Raw genomic sequence first — 13790 nt, 5'->3', positions numbered from 1 at the left:
GTTTACATGTTAGCTAGAAGTGTTGTTAGTTAGCTAAAAGCAAACAAGCTAGTCCAGAAGGAGCTGCAAAGCAGCTGTCTAGAGACAGTCACAAGAAGTATCAAGGTATCAGATTCATGAACAAATAGTGAAACAACAAATGTTTCTTTTTCTTTTCAATTTTTTTTTTGTTTTCAATTAATATTAAAAGAACAAATGATACACGGATTGATATTGTCTGCAAGATTAATTTTTCGTTATTCTTTTATTAACTCTAGGACCCAGGTACCTGTATCGTGAAGAAGAGAGAAATAGCACTGAGATGCCTCATCGAGTATATGGGAGAGAGTGGACAAGAGCTCATCTCTGACTACTCTGTAAGTATTGTTTGAAAGCAGGGTTGGATCGGTCAGCTGTATGAGCTTAAACTGGGTTGTTTTTATGTAAACTGACTGAACCGGCGTGAGTCAAGTGTAGGTGGAGAAAGCTAGCAGCATACAGCTAGTTAAAGGGAAAAAATATAAGAAGCTGGGGAAAAAAAGCACTTCAAGTGAGCATTAAAACTTAAGTGATATTTCAAGATTTTTTTTTATATTCTAGTGTTTCCATTCTAGGCTTTTTGGAATATGTGTGGATGAGAGTGGATAGAATTGCACCCTGTATCTTAAGTCTAATGTACAAGATCTCAATTTAGGATTGTTCTGAAATGTTCTAGTTTTCAAAGTGGTCTTCAGAGAAGCTATCTGAATTAAATCACATAACATCTATTTAATGTATTCTTATCTTTCATCGACAAATGAGACAGTTGGTCTGCTTGTATGTTTTAAAGGGGACAGCAGAGACCAGTGTGCATGAGGAGCTGAAAACGGACATTATGAGGATCTATGTGTGTCGTGAGCCAGATGGAGTGGGCATCATCCTCGAGGGAATCCCAGTACTCACTGATCTTGGCAATCTGGCTAGAGCATGCAGCCTACTCCTTGGATTGACATATGCACTTAATCTCCAGTATCCTTCCAAACTTGTTAAAACTTTTGAGGTCTTTCAGCGACTTTTTGTGGGACTCGACACACTGCGTCCAAAACCATCTTCCAGGTTCATGACTCTGAAAAACAAGCTTCTAGCCTAGGCCAACATGACTGTCAGCCTGCACTTATGAACGGCTGGTTTGTTGTCTGTTCAAGAATTTTACACATTTTATCAGAGCCTGAGGAGTGGAATTTTTCAGGATGTTACACTTGTTTGTACTGTGAAAGTTTTGTAGAATGCTGCAGGGTGTAATTTATGGTGTGTAAATTGTTTTAGTTATTAATGTTTTCTACACACTAAAATAATGCACTTTACAAGTTAAGATGTGGTTTGACATGCGTGCATAATGTCCGGTATCTGCCGGTCTTTGAGGACATTTATCAGAGCCTGATGAGTGGAAATTGTCAGGATGTTACACTTGTTTGTACTTTGAAAGTTTTATAGAATGCTGCAAGGCATAACTTGTGGTTGTAAATTGCGATTTCATGTTTTTTTACACACTAAAGAAATGCACTTTAAAAGCTGAGATCTGTCTGTGAAGTGTTCCAGGTAATGTGTCAATATATACAAATTTAAAGACACTGCTGTTAACATGTTTTGCAAAGCTGAGGTCAGATGTTTACAGTTCACATGATCTTTCATGTAATGATTTAATAAATCTTGAAAATTGATACCTGTCCTCTATAATTGTTAATTTATGGTCATTGTAACTAATTATTTGAAGCCATTTACTTATTTTAATTAAGTTTAATTTGTTTAATATGCTAACATTTTTGACATTCATTTTACTCAATTTCTTGGCTGTTTCTCATAGACTCTACTTATTCTTTTAGCATATAGTGAAATGCATATTATGAAGTTTTGCCAACTCAAAATACCAGTTAGTTCACTAAACTTGCAAAAAGTGATTGGAAAATGTTACCTTAATTTTTTTAAGTTGGATCTATGCAAGAGTTTTTACAGTGCTTAATGCATCTCACTTGATCTGAAGTCAGTGACACAGTTTTTCGTTGTTATTTTAAGGTCCAGTTTTCTCGTAAGTGGCACTCTGTTTGTCTTGCAGACAGTGCTGAACATGTGCTTCAGGTGTTTTAAAAAAATAAAGATGCAAATATAAAGATACAAATGTTACAACAGACCAAGGAGAAAAGTCAATTAGGCGTAATGCCCGATGCAACAAAAATCATACAAATTTTTACACATTTTTTTGAATGGCCAAATAAAGACTTCAGATTATCTGTCCATTAATTATCTGGTCAAGCATTATAGGGCTACTTAATATGGACATTCTTTACCTGCACTGTGATTTGGACTCTTTGGGGTATTTGTTGAGAGGACACTTCACATGTCTTCTTGAAAATACTGTGAGATTAGTGTGAATGCTATCTTGAATGTTTTGGAAGTTGCATCTAGTGAGAAATGTAACACCACAGATTTATGTTGTCAGGCCATTGGAAGCATCCTTTATGGTATCTGCTTTGGATTGTCCATTACCTCAGGTTCCCTTTATTTTTTTCATCATTTAATTTAAATAAATTCTGCATTCTTAGATCATATTGTATGAGTCTCTTTTAAAGAGCAGGATGGTCTGATCATCCTAAATAAGCCCCCAAGGCAATGTGCCCTTTATTCCATTCAGAATCTAATACAGCATTGAACATGAGGCAAATTTCACCTTGGTAATTGGAGTACTGGACTGTTTTATTCATCATATGAGCCAACACATGTGATAAACACAAATACTTTCTAAATTTGGAACATACTGAGCTATTTCCATTTGTGCCAGTAAGAGTGAACCTACCTTTGTTCCCTTGTGTTATTATGTCTACATTCATTTCGTGGTCAGCTCCAAGAAAAGCAATGGGACAATGTATAGAAGGTATTACTTTTTCTTACTATCAATGAACCCTGTGAAGAAAGGGTCGTAAAGCTCTGGTGTGCTAAACTGTATTGAACTATTAAAAGAACATGATTGAATCACAGTGCTGCATAGTTCTTTCAGTCCCATAAACACACACTGCAGTTTATTTTGACTCAGCACACACACACACCTTCCTGCTGCTGGAAATACTAGTATGCAGGAGCCTGCTGCTAAAAACAGTCCTGACAAAAAAAAAAAAACACTAAACCTTTTTGAAATGAAAGTAGACATATTTTTAACAGTTATGAACGCACTTTGGGCAAAGTGTCAAAGAAAGGGAGGAAGACCAACCCAATCTGACAAACCTGGAAGAGAAAAGAATAATTGACTCGGGGCAGCAGAAAGAACACATCATTAAAATTATTGTGCTGCCCTGAGTATGTATTGCTTAATATATCTGCTCAAAACGTATGCAAGAAAGAAATCCATAAATGAAGCTGTAATAAGTAAAAAAAAAAGTGTTTTCCATTAGCATCACAGGACTTTTAGGGTTCAGTCACTTCAGGCGGTATTGCTTTGAAGAAAAACATGGATCCTGTACATGCAATCCACATGCATCCATAATAAAACATCAGAATGGCAATTTCTCATGTGAAACAGATGCAAATGAGTGTTTAGGTGAATTCTTCTCTATTTTTTAATTAATAACCAACCTAACTAACTTTTTGCTTGAACTCCAGAGAGAAGTCTAGGAGATGAAACAAACTACAATTATATTGTTCTTTGTTCTTGAACTCATGAACATATTCTGCATAATCTGAGTGCTTTTTCTCACATTAAAAACACAAACAAGAATGTCAAATATTGGACCTTGAATAAAATACTAGCTTCCTTTTCATAAATGTCACTTTGCTACCATGATATGCTTTGTTTGTGCTTGTGTGTTAAATCTTTTCACTGCATCCAGTGCGCTCACCTTGAGAACTGATCCGGTCAGATATGTTTGAGAAAATCTTTCCCTCACAGTAAGACAACAGACAAAGCAGATGCCTTCACACTCTGATCTGTGTCAGTTTGTATCCTTGACCTTATTTATGGAATTCAGTAGCATAAGGTGGGGGTTGAATAATGCATGGTGTTTTGAATGCCTCGATTGTTTTCAGTTCCCTGTGCCCTTTAACACCAAGAGCAGTAAATTAAATCATGTGGTCATGATTGTAATGTTGCACATCATAGAGAAAAGACACACAGATGCATGTAAAAGGAAATGACAGTGATATCATCTTACTGGTTCAGTCTCAAACCTGTGTTTTCTTCCGACGCTGGGGGAGGAATTATCATTTGTGATGGCCACAGGCAGGAAAGGCCTCCTGTGACAAGGGGAGGTAGATAAGTCATTAGTAATTTCTAAAAAAAGAGAAGAGAACAGAAGCAACAGAGCAACAGAAAATTAGACATATGCATCCTGCAGCATAGCAATAAAAGCTCCTGTCCACTGAATCAATAGATGGTTGTAATATGCAACATTCCAAGAAGTGTTCACATGTACAGGTTAGACAGACAGAGTTAGACATAAAGAGCTGACAACATCTGTTACTTTCTGGATTTTGGAGTAAATAGAGGGTAAGCTTTTGTGGTTCCCAGACTGTAGCTGTGCGATTAGCTTACTGTTACTGCTGAAATCACATCTCAGTCTTTGTCTTGAATTTGTGATTAGTTTTTTTGTAGGACAAGGTTCTGGTTATAAAAATCAGGATTTGACCATGAAGTTTACTCTCCAGTCTAGGATTTGACATTGCCTAGTTTATAAATTCTGGAAATGTGTGTCTGTGTGTGTGTGTGTGTGTGTGTAAAAGGATTTTATCGTCTTTATAGTTTTCTCTGAGCACGTCATTCTTCCTACTGATAGAAATATGTGACAGTTCCTCCTAGAAGTCTTTAGAAGGGAGAACAGAAGAGACAGGGAGATGAAGCGATTAAGTTGAGCTTTGATGAGAACTGGTGTTTACTATTCATTGTAGGTTCACAGGCTTTCATTGGCTCAGACCACTGCCTGAAACAGGAAGAGAGGGACCAAAGCAGAGAGATGAAAGGAGGGCTATGAACACAATGTAGCAATTATGACATCTCCCTATGTGTCACTATCTTCTCATCACTCTACTGTCACAGATCTTTTTTTTTTTTTTTTTTTGTGATGAGTCAAAACTCAAAGTGAGGATTTGTAAAAACAACTGAAGCACTGTACTACCATAGCAACACAGCAACAGCAGCCTGGGTTTCAATTTGTTGGCCTTCACATGTTTTCTTTCTAAATAGCCCAGTCCATTTAAGCCATTTACATTTTTGCTATTCTTATGAATACAGGTGGGTAGAATTTGGATTCTGTGTGTTTATCCACTGAACCTCGCCCTTCATTTTTCCCAGGCTATCGAACTAATCTATTGGCTCCAATGGGTAATTTTACAGAGTCATGAAAAGTTGCTAGGAGTTTATTTGTAGTTGCAGAATAAAGACAGGGACATGGACAATAAGATATTTAGAGCATCAGAGGCTTTGGATCTGATTTTTCATTATTATCGCTCAAAAGAATGAGCAGAACTCATGACCAGATAAAGATGGAAACTTTGAATCAGCTCTAGAACAATACAAACAAGTGGAACCTTGTTTTTTTTTTTCTCTCTTGTTTTGTAAGTTATTATCCTCTACTGCAATGGATAGACTCTTAAAATTGGCAGTATGATGGCGTAGTGGTTAGCGCTGTTGCCCCACAATGAGGTCGTGGGTTCAGTTCCCAGCCAAGGGCCTTGCTGTGCAGAGTTTGCATTTTCTCCCTATGCCTGCGTGGGTTTACTCCAACATCCAAAGACATGCATGTCTAGGTTAACTGGTGACTCTAAAGGTGACTGTAGATGCAAATGCGAACACGTGTGGTTGTTTGTCTCTATGTGCTGGTCCTGTGATGGACTGATGACCTGTCCAGGGTGTACCCTGCTTCTTGCCCAGAACATTGGCTGGGTTTGGCTCCAGCAGTCCGTGATCTGGAAACAGAAAAGCAGTCAAAGATGGATGACTGGATTCTCTTAAAATACATTTTATAATTAGCTTATTCTGAATATGTGAATATGAGGTAGACTTGGTAAACTTTTTAAAGGATGGTGTCATCCTTTAAAATGCCTTTAAAATGTGTCACGAATGGACTGGAGACAGATGGGATTGGCTGACACCTCGAGTGACATGGCCAATAAATAAATAAACATAGAAATCATAAATTTCCGTGACAAGGTGATTGAACAAGACAGGAGAAAGCTTGAACAAAAGCTACTATTTCTGAATGTTTCCAAACAGTCACATTTGAAAGCAGGGAAAAAAAAAACAAAAAAAAAACTGCTATCTTACAGAAGAAGACACAGTGATCAGTGGCACACTGTCAGCGTATTTCTTCAGGCTCTCAGGCTGTTGCCAGGGACAGAATATGCCAGTGTTTGAAATAAAAATTGAGTTGCTAAAGTCCTGTACACTTTCTTACCAGTCTCTCTATAATTTACTCATCTTTCAAATGTTCTTTCTGTCCAAAATTTTCAAAGATCACACAAACTCTCCAACTACACATACTCCCATCAGAAAAGTGCAGGTGGCAGTCATTTCAAAGGCTCATCTATCGTCCAATAAGCATTTCATAAACAGACACTGAGGCACAAATCACCAACGTTCCCCTTGAAAAGGTTGGCATGTTTCAAACAGTTACTTCTCCATATACTAAAAAAATAACTGTATTACGCCTCTGTAGCTTGGAGGGAATGCTTGGAGGCGAAATCTGATAACCTGCCTCCAGTGCTGTCAGTTGGCTCTGAAGACTTCAGGTTTGAGGATGAAAATAGTCTGGATTAGGAATTAGATAGAGGTAAATTGATCAGACTTGTGTTGCCTGTTCATAAACTTTACTAAGTATGTGATTGTTTTTAAGGTGCATTGCATCAATGCTGGGCTAGAATTTAATTGTAAATGTTCAAAAATGGGCAGCATAGCGCCCCACAATAAGTTCCCAGGCCTGTGGCCGTTCTGTGCAGAGTTTGCATGTTCTCTCCGTGCCTGCGTGGGTTTCCTTCCACCATCCAAAGACATGCATGTTTAGGTTAACTGATGACGCTAACTTGTCCGTAGGTCTGATTATGACTGAATAGTTGTTGGTCTCTGTCGGCCTTGGATGGACTGAGCTGAGATTGGCTCCAGCACCCCTGTGACCTGGAAACAGAGTGTGTGTGTGTAAAGGACTCAGAGCGTCTAATAATTGTGTAATAATATTAGACAAGGCTTTACCACCAGCTTCAATCGAACCAAAGTGAAGAAAAAAAAAAATATATATATAAATATATATATATAATATATAATAAATATATATATATATATATATATATATATATATATATATATATATATTAAAAAAAACAGCAAGTGAAAAATAATACAATAAAAAATAAAAAGAAACAGAGACACTTATGGGACTGCAGAAGTTGCCTCAGCATGACCTTTAAGAACAAGCCATGTAGACTGACTACATTAATAATTCTGCACTGGCATCACAAAGTTTAATTTCCACAAACACCTTCTTTTAACACATGCAGTCTTGCTGCCATAGTGGATTACACTTTTACACTCCTTGCCTCCTCACTCAGTCCCAAATGACCCCCCCCCCGCCCACCTCACCTCAGGATGTACACACAGCTCATTCATAGATCTTTCTCCTGCGTGTCTAACGCAACCCTAAGGTGGCTTTTTCTCATCACCTCAGAGCCCTACAGATATACTTCATTGTAAATAATGGTCCAATGGGTGTTTCCAAGCAGAACCCAGCAGATAGTTTCTCAGATTTTATTGAGGTTTAATAATGCCATGAATCACTGCTGAGGCATCACTTTGACATTAAAAACACAGCTGAGACACAGTTGTCTCAGTGCCAAAATAAAACAGCCCTCATGTAGCATAAAGTGCATAGCAGAATGAGTTGGACATGAAGGGATACTGTGATGATGCCTCGGGGACTCATCTGACTAATTAGATTTTGCATGCTGACTCGAGGTTGGAGAACTCTACTGTACCAGCTTTCAGTTTAGGCTTATTTAATATTATCTTCTGCAGTAAGATGAAGAAATCCAGAAAATGTGCCAAGAAAAAAACAAGCAGAAAGTAAAACTACAGCTGCTGTCCTCCAGCAAACTATAAATCTATACATGAATACACACAATGCACACAATCTGCTACAGTAAGCAGAGGGTGAAAATATTAGCAACATTCAACATAACCACACACGTTGCCATAATGGTGAATCTAGCTGCAAAACTAATCACTACATTACTGAAACAAAGTGAGTCACCAACTTCTCACCATCCTTGAAATGCTTCACTGATATTGACACTGATGCATCCAGCCAATACGATGGGATGGTGTTGAGACGCACTTTTGTTGCTATCTCAGCCGGGCCGGGAGATGACAAAACACCGCTGAGGAGTCAGAATGTTGAATCAACAAGAGTATTTTATTTAGCGCTGTCTGCAGAGAGCGGAGATCACATAATACACTTCAACAGTGCACCAGGAAAAGCCAGGGGTGATCTGACCTGAAATTGTTTGTGTTTGAGTTTGTATACTGACAGGTTTGTTCCTCCTTGAAGGAGGTCCAGCCTGAGTGTGGCCTGTTCCTGATTGGTAAATTCTATCTACTGTTGTGGGTTATCGGCCAAGTTCTCAACTTACGTTTCTAAGACGTAGTCTCTTATGTTTTCTCGTTTTTGGTGAGAAACAGAAAGTTTTGTCTCGTTTTTGGTGAGAAACAGAAAGTTAGTTTACCACATTCCAGGGCGGCGTGACCTGCATGTATTTTAGACAGGTTAAACTAGTTCAACTGAAATTTTGCTCTTTCTGGTGCATTACATATCCATTTTAATATCCATCAATCCCCCTTTTGATCTCTTCAAAGAGATCACAAACAGAAAAATAGTAAATAGCGTAATCCAGTGATATACAGAAAATTAAACAAAAACTCAGTAAAAAGAAACCCTGAATTAATAAGCGAAAGATACACACATCACCATCAACTAAACTCCAAACATATCCCAGACCTCTTGGTAGAGCAGCACATGCTATCTGGGAGGATATGGGGACCATGACATGGAGTACAAAAATCATTTGCCCGTTAATCAACGTAATTGTTTGAGGAGATAAAGCTAAGGCAATGTGGGTGCAAGTCGTCTAGTGTCAGTAGGCATCATGGTAACAGTAGAATTTTAGCAAGCAATAAAACCTTCCAGTGACGAGAGTTTAAACATATGTAACCTGAGGCAGGGTTACCCCCCAGGCAGCTTCAGACCTTCAGTTATTTCAGTCACACAACTCTTCAGCAAATGCAACAGTAAAAAATTGTTTATAAAATAGAAAATTTAAACGTGGTTGTGTCAGTAATTACTTCACATGAAAATGGATCACAGTTTTGTTGTTCCTGTAACCAGTAGATGCAGGAGAGCCCAGAGAAATGTAATAACTACCACAAACCAACAGAAGATGAGGAGGTTGAGTTGGAGTTCCGTCATTGTCGAGGCTCCACGACGATCCTGGTTGGTGGTTTGGCACACCACGTGTTGGAGAGAAGCGCTATTTCACCTTCTCCCTCAGGGGTATTGGATAGACTACCTCACCCTGATGCCACCAGGGGATTATTCTGCCCCTTGTTGATCGGTGGTCTTTTCCCTTTGTTGTTGTTCACGCAGCTCAGTGCGTGTTTCTCCCAGCGTGCGTGCAGGAGCGTCCGCTGCTGCACATTGGCTCCAATGGAACCACGTGTCTCCTTTGCCGTTCAGCCGAACAGCGTGTGAGGTGCGTTCAGTCACCTGGTAGGGGCCTGTCCACCTTGGCTCCGTCCACTTACGTTTGATCACTCTCAGTAGTACCCAATCCGTGTCTGGCGGGGTCTCTGGTTCTCCTTCAGCTCTCTCTCCCACTTGTTTGGCGTATTCTGAAACAAGAGTCTGCAGAGCATGAAAATATTGCTTGTGGGTTAGTGCTTGATCGTTTTCCTTAAGTCCAATGAGTTTGGACTGTGGTCCTGGAAACCTCCTGCCAGTGGTCAGTTCAAACGGAGTGAACTTTGTGCTCTGATTTACAGAGCTGCGGATTGACATGAGAGCGAGAGGTAAAGCATCTACCCAACTCATTTTTGTTTGTGCACAGATTTTTGCTATTTTGGTTTTTAGGGTCTGATTCATTCTTTCAACCTTCCCTTGAGATTGAGGATGGTAAACAGAACCGAAGTTATGTTTTAACCCGAGCATTTCTTCAACCTTTTGTAGATCGTGATTTTTGAAGTGAGTGCCATTGTCCGACCGGACCTTTTCTGGAAAACCATGTCTTGGAATGTAATGGTTCACCAGAAACTTTACCACAGACTTACTGTCTTCCCGCTTTGTGGGGATGGCTTCTGGCCATCCTGAATACGCATCAACACATACCAACATATACCTGTATCCTTGGGCCGGATTCACCATATCTGTGTAGTCTATGATGATCTCTTTCCCTGCTTTTGTCTCAAGAGGGAAACGTCCAGGATGTGGTTTGACTGCTGGTCGAGCATTATACATTGTACACTCATGACAAGTATTTACATGATATTTACACATTTCTTTCAAAAATGGATGCCACCAATTTTCCAGGTTCCTCTGCATCTGTGTAGCCCCAACATGCCCCACTCCATGCGCCTCCGTCAGTACTAGTGGTTTTATTCCCGGTGGCAGCACAATCCTGCCATCGGGACTTCGCCATAGGTCATCAACCTTTGTGCAACCTCTGGCCAACCACAAGGATTTTTCCTCAGGTGAAGCTTTGTTTTGTTCAGTTTTTATATGTACAATTTCTGAACTTGTCTTTAATACATTTTCAGTGTCTGAACAAAGCATTATCATGTTATGTACACATCCTGCTGCCTTTTTAGCAGCTGCGTCTGCAACATCATTACCTTCTTTAGTAGGTGAATGTGTTTTTTCGTGTCCTTTGCATTTGATCACTGCTACCTTTTGTGGTAACATCAGGGCTTCTGTCAATTGTCTCATTTCTGTTTCATGTTTGATGGGTTTATTTGAGGCCGTGAGAAATCCTGTTCTTTGCCATTGTGGCAGGTCTATGTGTACTGCTCCTACTGCATAGGCCGAATCAGTGTAGATGTTGACTGTTTGTTTTTCACCTGCTTTTAAAGCCTCGATAACGGCCAATATTTCTGCCCTCTGTGCCGACTGCGGTCCCTCGATTCTCCCTGCTTTGAGTGTTGTGAACCCATGCTCTATCTTCTCTACCACTGCGTATGCAGAAATGAGGCCTTGTTCCTCATGACGGAAACAACACCCATCTGTGTACAGCTCTCTGCCTCCCTCAAAGGGTTCTGCCTGTAAGTCTGGTCTGACTTTCTCCTCTTTCTGAACCCTGTCTACACACTGATGTGGTGTCCCTGTGCCCATGTGATCTGCCATGTTGATTCCTTCGTGTGTGAAAGTGAGATTAGGTGCCTCCAGTATTTTAGATAGTCGCCTTTGTCTCAATGCAGTGAGTGTGAATATAGTTGAATTGACATAGGCAACAACACTGTGAGTGGTTAGAATGTGTAGTGGGTGGTCCATGACGATGTGTGCTGTTTTTTGTATGATTTTTGCTATCCCTGCTGCATGTTGTGTACAAAGTGGATGACGTTTTTCCATGTTATCTAGCATTGTGCTGATGTACATCAATACTTTCCTATCTCCCCCTTTTTTCTGGAACAGCACTCCATTCACGCAATGTGCTGTGGCAGAAACATCAAGATAAAACGTGGAAGAGTAGTCAGGGACAGCTAGACTGGCAGCACAGGAGAGTTGTTGTTTCAATGAGATGAAGGACTCCTCAGCATGAGCCGTCCAGTTCAAGGGAGCCGACAAATTTCGCATGCCATGCTCCCTCACGAGATCCCTAAGGGGAGAGGTAAGACCCGTGTAGTTAGCAACATAGTTACGACTGTAGCCCGTAAGACCTAGGAACGAAAGCATGTCCTTGACAGTTGTAGGCTTAGGATGGTGCAAGATTGTGTTTTTGTGTTCCGGGGACAAACCAGCCCCATCCTGTGAGATTTGTCTGCCCAGGAACGAGACTACTCGTCGGGCGACTTGTAGTTTTGACTTGCTGGCTTTAAACCCGCGGTTTGCTAAGTGTAGCAATACCTGTTCGGTGGCTTTCAGACAGAGTGTGGCAGTGGGTGCAGCTATGAGTAAGTCATCAACATACTGTACAAGGGTCGTGTCAGGGGGAAGGTCGCAGTCAGTCAAAACGTCTTTTAGCACTTGATTAAACAGTCCTGGAGACAGCGCAAAACCCTGGGGTAGACGAGTATAAGTCAATTGAACACCGCGATAGGTGAAGGAGAAAAAGTGTCTACACTCTTCTGCCAATGGAATACAGAAAAATGCGTTTGCGAGATCAATACACGTGAACCATTGATGACGGGGGTCAAGATTGGTTAGTGCAACGTAAGGATTGGGGACAGGGATCGTGTTAGTGCTCAGGGCCGCATTAATAGCCCTAAGGTCATGAACCATGCGATAGACACTTTTCTTTTTCTTTTCAACCGGCCAAATAGGTGTGTTCCATTCAGAAGATGTTTCAATCAACACCCCCTTTTTGAGAAGACCTTCGATGGTGTCTGCGATGCCTATCTCAGCTTCCCTTTTGCTCGGATATTGTGGGATCCATACTGGAGTGTCAGATTTTAGTTTAAAGGACACCGGGGGACAATCAACAAGACCCACGTCCGTGGGTCTAGAGGACCACAACGAGTCGGGCAGCGAATCGATCATACGTGCCGCATCAGGATGATCAGTTTTTTCGCGTCCATGGTGTCGAGAAACCTGGGCATGGTCCATAAGTGCCTGATCAGTGCAAGAGACCTGTATTTTGTAGATTTCAGCAGAGGGGGAATACAACAGTGACGACGCAAGAGGTTTCCAATCAGTTAGTAACTGCGCCGTTTTCACAATGGAGCCTAATTCTTTAGCTTGATGTTTGGGATGTAAAGCAAGGGAGATGTGGGGAGCAGCTTCATCACTCATCATGTACCACTCTTGTTGTTCAGGGGTGAGTGTTACTTCTGCAGCAACACCAATAGGAGCCACATAAATAGCACATGAATGTAGTTCCCAATTTTGTCCCTCTATGTCTTTATTAAACTGTTCCTCATACCACTGAGTTTCCTGTCTGTCATAAAACAAAGTCATATGGAGAGGGTCAGGAGGGGCCACGTAGGGGTGAATCTGGGAGATCCAGGGCTTCCAGGTGAGATAGGCCGACAAGATTCCACCTTTGTCTACTTTTTCACTGTGCAATAAACCCCAATAGACGTCAGCTGCTTTTTCAGCAATGGGTTGGATGAGGTATTGACTCGAATGTGTGGCGCCGGCGCAGTCACATGGCAGAGAGGTGCCATCAGGAAAAGAGACTGTGAGGCCGTCCGGGGAGCAGAGGATGGTTGCTCCCAAGCGAGTCAGAAGATCTCTCCCTAGAAGATTGGAAGGCACTTCAGGAGAATGCACAAATGGGTGCAACACAGTCTGGTTACCCAACCGGGTAGTGAGAGGCTTGGTGTAAGACAGAGTAGTAGGAACCCCAGAGAAACCCATGACTGTTATGACTTCGGTTGACAACAAGTTTTTTTGTACAGTCTTGATGGTGGAAACGGTGGCACCAGTATCCACAAGGAAAGGCAGTGTGTCTTGATTTACTGCCACTGACAACACCGGTTCTGCCGTGAGGTGCTGTTCAGGGCTTCTCTGTGGGGTGTGTCACTCAGCATCCTGCCACAGGGGGGACTGTGGGTAGGGAGGATGAGAGCCATCTCCATGGCCTCCCCTTTGTTGCTC

The 13790-nt window shown here is 41.0% G+C and overlaps 1 protein-coding gene across 1 annotated transcript; it reads right to left on the bottom strand.

The window, feature by feature from the left end:
- Positions 1-9392: 9392 nt before the first annotated feature.
- Positions 9393-13550, bottom strand: LOC115062253 (uncharacterized). The gene has a single exon (XM_029530878.1). It carries the CDS (start codon positions 13548-13550, stop codon positions 9576-9578), a length of 3975 nt encoding a protein of 1324 aa, XP_029386738.1. The 3' UTR covers positions 9393-9575.
- Between the last annotated feature and the right edge of the window lie 240 nt (positions 13551-13790).

This window comes from Echeneis naucrates, chromosome 21, assembly GCF_900963305.1.
Source record: "Echeneis naucrates chromosome 21, fEcheNa1.1, whole genome shotgun sequence".
NCBI classification, from domain to species: domain Eukaryota; kingdom Metazoa; phylum Chordata; class Actinopteri; order Carangiformes; family Echeneidae; genus Echeneis; species Echeneis naucrates.
Note: the sequence above shows the minus strand (reverse complement) of the source record. Positions and strands in the feature narration are given on the sequence as shown.